Source organism: Panthera leo, chromosome B1 (genome assembly GCF_018350215.1).
Source record: "Panthera leo isolate Ple1 chromosome B1, P.leo_Ple1_pat1.1, whole genome shotgun sequence".
Classification (NCBI taxonomy): domain Eukaryota; kingdom Metazoa; phylum Chordata; class Mammalia; order Carnivora; family Felidae; genus Panthera; species Panthera leo.
Window position 1 is genome coordinate 202,474,504 of NC_056682.1, and position 13,626 is coordinate 202,488,129.

The following is a 13,626-nucleotide window of genomic DNA, read 5'->3' on the forward strand; positions in this document are numbered from 1 at the left end:
CTCAAGGGGCCAATGTTCTTCTGATTCAAGTAGGAAATACCTGATCCTCACGAATCCCCACAAAGCCAACTCAAGAATTATCCTAGTTAAGTTGCTGAAAACCAGTGATAAAGAGAAAATCTTAAAAGCTTTCTAAGTGGTATGCCCAGAACCATACACTTTATATTCTTACAGTTTATCTACCACAGAGATAAGGGTTCTTTTCCCAATTTGTACAAAAACTACTCTACTAGGAGAGCCCCTGGGAAAAGGGCCCTCAGGGTCTACTTAAACTTTTTTTTTTAACGTTGATTATTTTTGAGAGACACAGAGAGACAGAGTGTGAGCAGGGGAGCGGCAGAGAGAGAGGGAGACACAGAATCGGAAGCAGGCTCCAGGCTCTGAGCTGTCAGCACAGAGCCCGACGCGGGGCTCGAACTCACAAACTGAGATCATGACCTGAGCCGAAGTTGGATGCTTAACTGACTGAGCGACCCGGGGGCCCCCAAAACTTTCCTCTACATTATTCTAGCGAAATTTCTGACGCAATCTATAAAATACTTTCTCTCAGCAACTTTATAAATATTCTGAGAGTGAACATTCTAGAATTTTTAGACCATTTTGAAAGTCCTTTGGTAAAAGCCCTCCAGCATGTCAAACGATATTCTTCAGCAGGCTCTTTATGAAAGTGTAGCACGCACAGAAAAATGCACAAATCGCAAGTGCACGGTCAGATCTGCACGAGGGAACGCAGCCCCAGCTCCCAGATCAAGAGGCAGAACCTGAGTGGCCCAGAAGCGCTAACCATCCCCTGGCGGGAACAGAGGACTCACTGAAACGGTCCGGCCCGTACACTCCACTCTTTTCACACCGCAGATTCCTAAGAGAGGCGTTTTCCACCAAGAATCGAAGTAATCCATTTCCTTGGCGTAGGAAGGACACACGCCTGCTTCCAGGGAGGGCCTCTCGGGGAGGACGAGGAATGGATGGGTTGGGGGGCGGGGAGGGGGCCTCCCCTGTGATTTTCATGCTTGAGAAAAAAGGTCTAAAGCAAATATGCCCAAATGGTAACATGTATCACTTCGGGGAGGCAGGTATGTGCTCCCTGGCTTTATTAACTTTGAACTTCTGTTCGCTGGGAAAAAAAAAAAATCACAACAGAAATAATTACTAATAAAAACGCTCTCCAAACATCTCGCAGGACTGAAGGCAACGAGCACACTGGAAGGCATCTCGGCAGAAAGCAAGTCCCCGTGCTTCCCCGAAACTAAAATCTACTGTCTGACTGGTGCTTACAAATACTTAGTACTTCATACCCTATAAATACACTCTGTTATTCTGGGTATAATTTTTCAGTTCTAAAACAAACCATAAGGAATGTGATGTATTAAACCAAAATAAAGAACTCTGGTTAAAACAGCCCCTCTCGCACAGCAAATTACAAACTAACATTTCAGCTCTTCTATTTAGCAAACAGTTTTGAAAAATGCGCAATTAGGCTGCACCGCCTTTCTGATGAGGAAAGTGGGAATCCACGGAAACTGGACAAAAACACACGGCATCCCTCTGAAACCTTTTACATCTTTCTCGCCCATCATTTCATAGACCACAGTTCCCCTGGCCACAAACACTCAAGATTCCAGCACTCTGCTCGGAGGTTAGCCCCCAGTCACTCTATCGGCAGGGGTCACCTCCTGTCAGGGCTCGCAAGCAGCCTGACGCTCTGTGCCTGCACCGCGATCCCCCAGACGGCGGCGAAGACAGGACACAGACGGAGGGGACGTGCCCAGAGGGCGGCCTGGGAGCCGTGCGGCTCCACGTGGCAGGAGCCCAGGGAGCACCCGTCACGGGATCCAGACGCGTGTGGAGTTTCACAGGAGGCGCCACTTCTTTCCAGGAACAAGCACAAGCAACAGGGAGTCTGTCTGTGAGTTGCAGGAAGAGGTCAAGGCAGAGGCTCTCCAAATCCCAGCACCCGAGACAGGAAGAGTCACTCCTGGACACCAAAGTTTACTAAGAATGTGAAGCCGGTGGAACTCAGAGCCTCGAGGAAGAGCCACAAGGAGAGCTGGAGGAAGGAGAGGCCCCAGAGGCGGGAAATGGGGGTGCTCCCTTGGGTCTGATCTAGGCCACACCCACCATCGTTCACTGGGTGTCCAGCCGGGATGAAGGAGGGGACACAGCCTGGAAAGACACAGACAGCCCGTGAGCTGTGATCAGCCCTCATCAGGTGTGTTCAAACTTTCAGGGGTGGGTGGGTCCCTCGCTGAGCCCTGGAGACAGAGTGGCCAGACCCAAGTCCCTCACCACCCGTCCAGGGGAGCAGGTGAGAAGGAGGATTGTAAAACTCTCATCTATAGCAACCTACTTTCCTCTTTCATTTCCTAACTTTGCTCTATAGAACAAAGTTCTACTTAGAAACAAAACAAGCCTGCACAGGGCAGCTCCCCAGGGACGTATGGCACGTGGAACAGGCCCGCAGGCTCCCCTTTCCCACACACCTCCAGGGAGGGGTGGGGCAGCAGATTGAAAATCAGACACAAACTGAACAACAGCAACCAAAGGCGGAGGCAGTCTCCTGCCATGAGCTTCAAACAGGAGAAAGGAAAAAAAAAAAAAAAAAAAAAAAAAAAAGGAGGGGTAAAAAAGCCAAGGAAAGATTAAAAAAGAAAAAAAAAACCAAAACACTTGTGACAGGTTCTATGCCTGGCCCACCCCTGAGTGCCTAGCAGTTGTCCTGGGAAAGGAGGTGACGCAACAAGACCCCAAACATTCTCAGTAAGGCAGGATAACGGGGAACCTGGGGACAGTCGAGCATAAACCGTTGGGGGTGGATTCCTCGCTGGCACCAAGGATCTTGCCTGGGCGGGGGGGCGGGGCGCGGGTAGGATACAGAGACTCAGTGCTGCAGCCTCTCTGGGCTTGAGGACGTCGTTGCCGGAAAACAGCGATCCAGGTCACGGGGGCCTGCTGACCTAAGTAGATGGGAAGATGAATTGACAGATGGGTAAATGGATGGGTGGGTGGAAAAACCAATGGATGGATGATGGATGGCTGAATGGCTGGCTGGATGGATGGATGGAAAGACAGATGGATATACAGGTGGGTGGGTGGATGGATGGAAAGACACATGGATGGCTGAGTGGATGGACGGATGGATGGATGGATGGATGGATGGATGGATAGATGGATGGAAAGACACATGGATGGATGGATGGATGGATGGATGGATGGATGGATGGATGGATGGATGGAAAGACAGATGGATATACGGGTGGGTGGGTGGATGGATGGAAAGACACATGGATGGATGGATGGATGGATGGATGGATGGATGGATGGAAAGACAGATGGATATACGGGTGGGTGGGTGGATGGATGGAAAGACACATGGATGGATGGATGGATGGATGGATGGATGGAAAGACAGATGGATACACAGGTGGGTGGGTGGATGGATGGATGGATGGATGGATGGAAAGACACATGGATGGATGGATGGATGGATGGATGGATGGATGGAAAGACACATGGATGGCTGAGTGGATGGATGGATGGATGGATGGATGGATGGATGGATGGATACACAGGTGGGTGGGTGGATGGATGGATGCGCCCATGGATGAGGGAAGACATATAACATGCAAGAGACAGAGACAAAGTTTGGTCCAGAAGGAAACACGACCTAAACAATGTTAAAACTCTTCCTGTTCTATGAGAGAACAGAGAGAAAACACCACTGATAAAACAAGTTGAGGACAAGATCAAGAAATACTATTATAGAACCAATAAAAAGTAAAAAAGAGAAAAGTTATGCCTGAAAATCAAATTAATGTCATAGGAAAAAAGACTTTTGCAACCAAATTGCCTTTTAAGTATGGTGAGAACAGACTGACTCTCGATGAAGCAGAAACGTGAGGAAAAGAGAGCCTGTGGGCTCAGGAACCTGCCAGTGAGACCCAGTAAAAGAGTGACACTGAGAAGGCTGGCTGAAGGGCTGAGGGTGGGCCTCCTCTCTCCCCGTCCACACGGGACCCTCACTCCTCTCCCCCCGTCCACACGGGACCCTCACTCCTCTCCCCCCCCACCCCCCCGTCCACACAGGACCTTCACTCCTCTCTCCCCCTCCACACGGGACCCTCACACCTCTCCCCTCTCCCCCCGGGACCCTCACTCCTCTCCCCTCCCCCCGTCCACACAGGACCCTCACTCCTCTCCCCCCCTCCACACGGGACCCTCACACCTCTCCCCCCCCATCCACACAGGACCCTCACTCCTCTCCCCCCCTCCACACAGGACCCTCACTCCTCTCCCCCCCCCCCGTCCACACAGGACCCTCACTCCTCTCCCCCCCTCCACACGGGACCCTCACACCTCTCCCCCCTCCCCCTGGGACCCTCACTCCTCTCCCCCCCCCATCCACACAGGACCCTCACTCCTCTCCCCCCCTCCACATGGGGACCCTCACACCTCTCCCCCCTCCCCCCGGGACCCTCACTCCTCTCCCCCCCCCCCCCCGTCCACACAGGACCCTCACTCCTCTCCCCCCCTCCACATGGGGACCCTCACACCTCTCCCCCTCCCCCCGGGACCCTCACTCCTCTCCCCCCCACCCCGTCCACACGGGACCCTCAGTCCTCTCCCCTCACCGTCCACATGGGACCCTCACTCCTCTCCCTCCCCCCATCCACACGGGACCCTCACTCCTCTCCCCCCTCCACACGGGACCCTCACTCCTCTGTCCCCCTCCACACGGGACCTCACACCTCTCCCCCCCTCCCCCTGGGACCCTCACTCCTCTCCCCTCCCCCCGTCCACACAGGACCCTCACTCCTCTCCCCCCCTCCACACAGGACCCTCACACCTCTCCCCCCACCCCCGGCCACACAGGACCCTCACTCCTCTCCCCCCCTCCACACGGGACCCTCACTCCTCTCCCCCCCGCCCCCCGTCCACACAGGACCCTCACTCCTCTCTCCCCCTCCCCCCGGGACCCTCACTCCTCTCCCCCCCCCCCCCCCCGTCCACACGGGACCCTCACTCCTCTCCCCTCACCGTCCACATGGGACCCTCACTCCTCTCCCCTTCCCCCTCCCCCCGGGACCCTCACTCCTCTCCCTCCTCCCATCCACACGGGACCCTCACTCCTCTCCCCCTGTCCATACAGGATCCACACACAACCGCAGCTCACAGCCACGGGCCCCAATTATGATGTTATAGCTACGCATTCTGCCGCGAAATGTACCCTGGGGCCAGGAACCCAGGAGAGGTGGGAACAGAGGAGGAGGGAGGGAGCTGCGAGCCGTGCCTCCCACGGGGTCTGAGCCACCGAGCAGCCTGAGCGCCCCCCGCCTGGTCCTGCCTGCCTGAAGGCACACCCCCGGAGAGCCCTGATCCGCCCTCGCGTCCTGGCGTGTCTGGCGCCCTGTCCACCTGCCTCAGCTGCTGTCTGTAGGGACACCCGTGGGGACACTCGCCTGTTTCAGGCTTGCCGGGTTTGGGTTGGTCTTTCAAAACCGTTTTCTCCGTTGCTTTTCTTTTAATGACTTAACGTATTTATAATACACATGTCTCATTTTACCCCAAAAGGTCGTTTTCCTCAAGGATGGAATATGTGAAAATAAAGTGGGTATTAAATGCCAGGGGCTGGGAGGAGAGACGTGGCGTCGGAGTCGGGTACATCTGCTCCGAGCCGCGCGGCTGCCGTGATCCCACACGCGGTCCTCCCTCTTGGAGCCCCAGCTCTCCCAGCCTCTCGCCTAAACGGGTCGCCGTCTGTTTCCGGGGTCCGGCTTCCCTGGCGGAGCACCACCTGCGGCTCACCGGTGTCGACGTGTGCAGCCGCAGGGGGCGTGATCTCAGGGCACGCGAGCGACTCACCTGTTCTGACGCACGTCTGCACCTGCCTAATGGGGCGGCCACCAAGACGGAAGCGGAACCGCGTGCACCGTGACAGGCACGGCTGACACACAGCGTGGCTCCCTGGGGACAGGCTCCTCGGCCCTCACCGTGCGCGGCTCCAGCCGGGCCGCCCCCCGGGCTCTTCCAGGCCCCGCGCCTCGCTCAGAAAATGCCAAGGCTGACGGTCTGATCCGCCCGGTGGTGGCCACGTGCTCACGAGCCCCTCCGCAGAAGACTCGCAGACCACGGCCGGTAAAGGAGTCACAGCCAAAAAATACACGCAACTCGCGCGATTCAACAACAAAAGATCCAAACAACCGGAGAAAAAAGGACTTGCACAGACGCTTCTCCAAAGAAGAGCCGCCGACGGCCAACAGGCGCGTGAGAAGGTGCAGGACATCACTCATCATCAGGGAAACGCAAGTCAAAACGACGGCGAGGGATGACCTCACCCCCATCGGAGTGGCTATCATCAAAAAGACCAGAAGCCACAGGGGTTGGCGAGGACGCGGAGAAAGGGGACCCTCTCGCGCCGCCGGGGGGAGCGCGAACCGGTGCGGCCACTGTGGAGGACGGGATGGAGGACCCTCCGGCAATGAACTCTAGAACCACCCCACCGCTGGGTACCTGTCCGAGGGACTGAAACCGGATGTCCGCGCCCCCACGTTCACTGAAGCGCTGCTCGCCGTGGTCAAGACACGGAAACAAGTGTCCGTCCGCAGGCCAACCGCGCCCCTTCGAGGCAGGTGAAGAGATAAGGAAACGCTGGGGCATCCACGCGGTGGAACGCCACCCGGCCCTCGAAAAAGAAGGACTTCTGCCTTTGAGACACACGGACGAGCCCAGAGGACATTACGCTGCGTGAGACGAGCCAGACACAGCCGCTGCGCGTTCTCCCCTGTGCGTGGATCTAAAATACAGCCGACGCCTGATGGGGCGCCGGGCTGGCTCAGTCGGTCAGGGGCCCGACTCCTGGTTTCAGCTCGGGTTGTGAGTTCGAGCCTCACATCGGGCTCTGGGCTGACAGTGTGGAGCCTGCTTGAGATTCTCTCTCTCCCTTTCTCTCTGCCCCTCCCCAGCTTGCTAGCTCTCTAAGTAAACAAATAAACTTAAAAAAAAATAATAACATACACATGATGCTTGAACAGCATGGGGGTTGGGATGCCCTAACCCTAACCCCAATCCCCACATAGTCGAAAATCCGAAAATCCGCGCGTAACTTCCGACTCCTCAAAAAATTAACTAGTGACAGCCTACTGTTGACAGGAAGTCTCACCGATGACGTAAACAATACACATTTCATATGTTGTATGTATGAGATGCGTATTCTTACAATAAAGTCAGCCACAGAAAAGAAGCTGTTACTAAGAAAATCATAAGGAAGATACGCTCACAGGACTGTACTGTATTTATTGAGAAAAAAAACCCTGTACCTAAGCAGGCCTGCGCGGTTCAAACCCACGCTGTCCAAGGCCCAGTGGAGTCCGAGGCAGAATGGTGGTGGGCGAGGGACACGGGAGACGTTGGCCAAGGTTGACAGGGTTTCACTTAAAAGATGAGTAAGTTCTGGGAATCTAAGGCACAGACGGTGACCACACATCACAGGCTCGTATCGTCCACCTGAGAGTTGCCGAGAGAGTCAATCTTACGGTCCTCGCCCCCGCCCCCCCCCCCCGCCAACACACAGAGGGAACCACGTGAGGTGATGGGCACGTTAATTATCTCGATTGTAACGGTCATTTCACCACATCGCACACCTTAAACACATACAATTTTTATTTGTCAACCATGCCTCGATAAAGCTGGGAAATATAAAAATGAGATAATTTTGGAAAAAAAAACAAGAAGCCCCTGAGCAGTGTGGGTACTGGTAACAGGGACGTGCCAGAACGCACACAGGCCAGGCACCCAGTGTGGCCGAGGACGTGAGGCCTGGCCTCCTTCCAGACGGCACCCTTCCCAAGGCCCAAGGTCCCTCCCGTGTGTAACCCTAGTGATGGGCTAAAAATGGCACCTCTAGGGACGCCTGGGTGGCTCAGTCAGTTGAGGGTCCGAGTTCGGCTCAGGTCATGATCTTGCGGTTCGGGAGTTCGGGCCCCGCGTCGGGCTCTGTGCTGACAGCTCGGGGCCTGGAGCCTGCTTCGGATTCCGTGTCTCCCTCTCTCTGCCCTCCCCCACTCGTGCTCTGTCTCTCTCTGCCTCTCAAAAATAAAGAAAAATCATAAAAAAAAAATATTTTGTAATGGCACCTCTAACCGCACTCCACTCCGATTAGCTACTAAATGATCCTAACCTGCCGCACAGCCTCTTGGCCACCAGTGACAAAGGGACTAACCGGCAGGGGACATCTCCCCGTGTCCCCACGACTGAGCTCCAAGGACTGAGGCAGGGCAGTTGGCAAAGCCAAGGTCCGCGTTTAGGGCAACAAAGCCCACTCAGTGCCATAGGCTCGGGCCACGTGGGGCTCCTCAGCGGCCTGGTGGCAAGGAGCTCGGTGCGCGGCCTTCCCTGCCACTCCGGGGACACGCCCGCTACCTTCCTGCCGCCCTATGGCTTGTCTTGCTTGGTGTGTGCTTGAACAGGGCGGACAGCAAAACAGGAAAGAGAGCAGGCTTAAAATCAAAGGCCATCTGCATTCAGAAAGCAAACAAGAATTAAAGATCACATGGCTTTCATCTGGTATTATTTCTGGTTTCAAAAAGGTTCCAGCTTCGATGTTAAGAGAATAACCAAAATTAGCAGAATTAAGTGCTATTAGTTTATGGCATGGAGTTTACAAGTGACTTCAAAACTACGTGTCTTTGCGGGGGTGTCCGGGTGGCTCGGACGGTTAAGCGTCTCACTCTTGACTCCGGCTCAGGTCACGATCTCACGGTTCGTGGGATCGAGCCTGCGTGGGATTCTCTCTCTCCCTCTCCCTCTCTGATCTTCCCCTGCTCGTGTTCTCTCTCAAAATAAGTAAATAACCTTAAAAAAAAAAAAAAGTGTGTCTTTGTCAGTAAGGGGTGACGGATGGCAGCTTCTGGACAAGGACAAAGGGGATGGCCCAGACCTGCCCCGTGTGGCCGGCGCCTGGGTAGGAGACGCCCACCAGCGCCAGGGAGGCCACAGCCTCAACCAGCCGTCTGCGTTGGCGTTCTATCGAACGGGGTTCTCCTGGCTTGTCTGCTTGTGTGACCGGAGGCTTTCGCCACGAAGGGAAAACTCTGAAAGCCACTGTTCCAACCCGGGCTCCGGCCCGCACCCGCGTGTCCTGTGAACGCCTTCCTTCAGACGCCCTCTGCACCGCCCACCGTGCGTGGCACCGGGCCCACGGCGCGGAGGCCGTACGGTGACACAGGGAGTGACCGGCACGACGGCCCTCGTCAGCAGTGCCGGGCGGCAAGGAAGCCCAGGCTGGTCTCACGGGGAGGCCGGCAGCGGCCCAGGCCTCTCGGAGGCACTGCCACGGGACCCGGAGTGCGCTGGCATACAAGGGGTCTGAGGGACACGTGAGACCGGGGTGGGAGGACGGGGTCACCACCACCCCAGCTCTGAGCAGGCAGGGAGCGGGGCCAGTGAGGTGTCGGGAGGGGAGCAAACCTCGAAGGGACGGCAGTTTAGGCGAAGGGGGTGCGGCCGCAGCCTCCTGGGGCCGGGATGCAGGGCAGCGACGAGAAGGCGGCAGGGGACATGCCCCCAAGGGGTCTCTGAGACTCTGGGACCAGCACGCTGGGAGAGGGGAGAAGTGGGAGGCTCGCGCGGGTGACGCAGCGAGCGAGTGAGCGAGCCCGCCGTGTGCCCGGGGTGGGGGCGCTCGCACGGCTCCCTCACACGCCGCGCCTCTCCACCGCGAAAGCACATCTAGGGAGGGCAGAACGCAGTCTGACCTTCTGAGGATGTAGGAGTCGGGTGGGCAGGGACTCCTGGCAAAGCTGCCTGGTACAGAGTGAAAAAGAGAGAGAGAGAAAGCAGGAGAGCGAGCTTCTGTGACAATAAAGCCGCAGGGCTCCGTGGCCCAGGACGGGAGGCCCACGTGCCCCGCTCGCGTCTACACTGCAGGCCCGCGCATTCCCACCAGCCCACGGCCGCCACGTCCGCGCTTCTGCTCCTGGGCCGTGGGCCTCCTCTGTGAGCAAGTGTCTGAATAACTTCCCAAGGTGGGGGGGGGGGGGGTCATTACATTTTTAAGCCTCTCTTTAATGCTAGAATGTTCTTCCTTTCCTCGAGGCCAAATCTGCCCCCGGACTCACCCCAGGTCCTGGCGTGCCCTCCACGGAGGCTGGCCTCCATCCAGCCCTGCCTTCACAGGGCGGTCTCTGGCTGCCGGCAGCAATGAGCCCCTCTCCTTCCGAGAAAGCGGGTGACACTCAAGTCGCCAAAAGTCGCACAACAGCATTGTCCAACTTCCTCCAAATAAAGCCACACAGCTAGATGGTGAGAGGTTGTAAGACACAGGGAGACGCGGGGACACCGCGGGAGGCGGAAGGCAGCCGTGACTGCCGGTGCTTCCGAGTGAGTGACTCACCCGTCACCAGAGCCACGCGGGGTGTCCACGTGGACACCGTCCTAACCTGTGAACGGGGTGCTTTCCAGACCGGGTCCCCAGTCCCTGCCCCCCTCCCGTGGAGACTGTGGGGCTGGAGCTCCTAGAACTAGCCCGCGAGCGCAATGAGACACGTTTTCTTCTTACGCTCGGAAGAGAATCGAAGGTGGAAAAGTGATAAAAGTATGAAAAACTAAATAAAACACACACGGGCTGTCGGTGCAGTTCCTGAAATTCGGGGCGTGCTCAAGAAGTAGTGGGCCCTTCCCTACCCACCTCTGCCGCAGAGGGCCTCGCGGGGCACGGGGGCCATCCCCAGAGACGCTGGGGCCCACAGGGCCCGGAGAGGGGGCCCCCACCCGCCACCGCCAGGACACTGCTTCCTTAGCAAGGACACACTGGACCCCAGGTCAGGGGTCCCCCCCCCACGTGGGAGGCCTGGCTTCGTAAACACTGAGTGGACGTCAGGGCCCCCACACCCACTGCTCACGGGGGGAAAGTGTCCCAGCCTGATCAGGCCTCGTATTTACGGTTAAACTGAACTTGTCACGTGTGTAAGTTTCCTGCAGAAACGAGCATCTTCTACCGGGAAGCATAAACTGGAACAGCAGAAAGGGAATTTTATAAAAACCACTTTTATCCTGGATTTGGTTACCGGCCCTCTTTCTTTTCATTAAGGAAATGGTTCCCGCTCCCAGCTGAAGACCGATTAAATGGCATGACTATCACCGTGCGTGAAAAAGGGAACGTAATTCCTTTTATTAAAATGAATCAATCCCCAAACACAACCTTCAGGATCCATGGTCTCCACCTCAGGTATCAGCACGTTTGTAATTCAAGATGCGCTCCGCGCGTGCCCGCGACCGGCGGTGGCTCCCGGCCCCACCTGCCCTCCGCGCCAGCAGCCCCGTCCAGGGCCCGCCACCCCACCAAAGCCAGCAGTTGTGGGACAACAGAAAGCGTCGAGAAAACCACGCTTCGTTTCTGTCTCCCGGGCAAAACCGGGGCAACCTCGGGCCCCACGGCCGTCCGGCTCCTGCTGCTCGTGTGCGTCAGACCTACGGCCAGCAGACAGCGAGAACACAGGGCTGAGACCTTTCGATAAGCTATAAATCCAACTCTCCAAAGACAGAAGAATAGATTCCTTAAAACACGTAAAACACACACACACGGCTTGTGAGCATAAGGACTCTACGAGTCTTACGAGCGACAGGGAACCACCACGGAGCAAAAATGATAAGGTCACAGCAGGGCAACTGCCAGTGGGAGGGGACGTGCCCGGCCACCTCCTTTCTGGACGGAACCCGTGACAGAGCTCCCACACGCTATTCAGAGGCGGGAAGAGGGCTCTCACCTCCTGTCCAGCCCGCAGGCCTCAACTCACCCACTAGGCTGTTCCTAAGAAGGGAACATATCGCACTTCAGTCTCACCCGAATTTCCAGAATTGCTCAAATTCGGCAAGAGCTTTGAAATCTTCACTTGCTGGTTAAAAAGACGGCGTGTTTTAACTTGTCAGCACAGGTGGGATGAGACGTGCTGCAGCCAACGCCCGGACGGCCGCAAGGGCTCCACCCGCTCAAGGTCAGGTTCCTAACATGTCTCTGCAATAAACGGCTTCCAGAACTCGTGTCTCGGTCACCAGGGAGCCATGGGAAGTTCCCCCAAGTCAGCCCTGACCAAAACCCTCCCCCAGAGGACGGGGAAAAGCAAGGAAAACATCTCTTCTGAGTGAATCAATGGCAAATACACTTTCACAATGTGAACAAACACTCGATAAAAATAATAAAAATATACATCAGAAATTGTGACTTACCACCATCAGATACAGTTGCAGACTGAAAGAAAAGAGAGAGAGACATGAGTTAATGAAGCCTCATGACCAAGTCGGGCAACAGCAGGCCTGTCGTCTGAGGAACAAGCCGCCAGGTCCTCCGGAGGGGCTCCCGGCTCCCAGTGTGGGCGTCCGAGGACGACCAGACACCTCAGTGAGTCAGGAGCTCTGCTCCCACTTCCTGGGTGAACCCCGCCCAAGCCGGGCAGGCCGGGGACACGGGGCTCTGCGGAAGTCATCATCCTTTTCATTCGAAAACAACAAATCCCGGCACGTCTGGCATCATTAATAACACGTTGGAGAAACCCGGTTTGGGAGCCCGTCGGTGTGCATCGCCCACAAGCCACACCGGCCCGCGCCAGGCCGCTCTGGCACCTCCGCTTGCCGCGGGGACCGGGCCCCTCCCGGTGACGGTGACAGGTGCCCGGGTGACGGCACGGCAGGGGCCAGGAGGGCGCCCGCAGGGGGTGAGAGCGGAGGAGAGGAGGGGGGCCGCTCAAAGGCACCGGGGAAAAGACCCGACGAGTCGGGCAAGGGCAGAACAGGCCGGTAGGAAGGCAGCAGGAGGCTGTGAGGGGGGGTCCCGGAAGGACAGGCGGTCGGATGAACAGAACGGGCCCGTCGGAGGAGGGCTCTGGGGAGATGCAGGCAGGCGGGGAAGGAGGGAGGCGGGAGGAGCAGCTGAGGAAGGACAGGATCCGGGCGCGCGCCCACCGGAAGCCGGAAGGAGCCGACGAGGGCGGGACCGAGGAGCCCGCGGGGACACCCTACAACCCTGTGGGACGTCCCGGTCACAGCAGGGGCCCAGCTCTGGAGAGCAGGTGCAGGCCAGGCCCGACGGCACTGGTGCTGGGCCTCCCCCGGCCTCCACCACGCGCGGGACCAAACCCCGCAGCTCGGGTTCCGCGGCAGGATGAAGGCCGCGCACGCTCCTCTCAGTAGCGGCCGCCGCCCTCCCTGGCTCAGTCCTGGGAGCCCAGCGCAGAGACAGACTTGCACTCGGGTCCTCTCCGCAGAGGCAGCCGAGACCCGAGCGCGGGACTCGAGGAAGCTCTTGCCAAAGGCGCGGCTGACGGCCCATCCCCAGCGCCAGGCCCCCCGAAACCTCACCCCCCAACCCGCGTGCAAGATGGGGGACCCCCTCCCATTCTGAGCCCCTCACCTCGTGGGTCTCAGACCTGGAAGGCTTGAGGGCCCAGCTAAGGGACGGATGGCCTTCTGCCCCAGAAAAAGGGCCTGTCCTCTGACAGCCCGGGGAAGCCACGTCCTGATGGTTTTGGAACAGGGGCTTCTTGCTGTTTCAAACCATCGCGGGTCCTGGGGCAGAAACGCCCCAGAACTGTATCCTGGCACCTTATCGGTACGTTTCCAATAGTAAAACCACACACC

At 57.4% G+C, this 13,626-nt stretch overlaps 1 protein-coding gene across 6 annotated transcripts in view; it reads right to left on the reverse strand.

Moving 5' to 3' along the window:
• The window catches only part of RGS12 (regulator of G protein signaling 12), a 120,953-nt gene that overhangs the window by 44,379 nt on the left and 62,948 nt on the right, over positions 1–13,626 (reverse strand). For all 6 annotated transcript variants that reach the window (XM_042937028.1, XM_042937027.1, XM_042937029.1 and 3 more), the window contains one exon: positions 12,220–12,241. In XM_042937028.1, the coding sequence (XP_042792962.1) occupies positions 12,220–12,241 (22 nt within the window). The remainder of the gene's footprint in view (positions 1–12,219; positions 12,242–13,626) is intronic.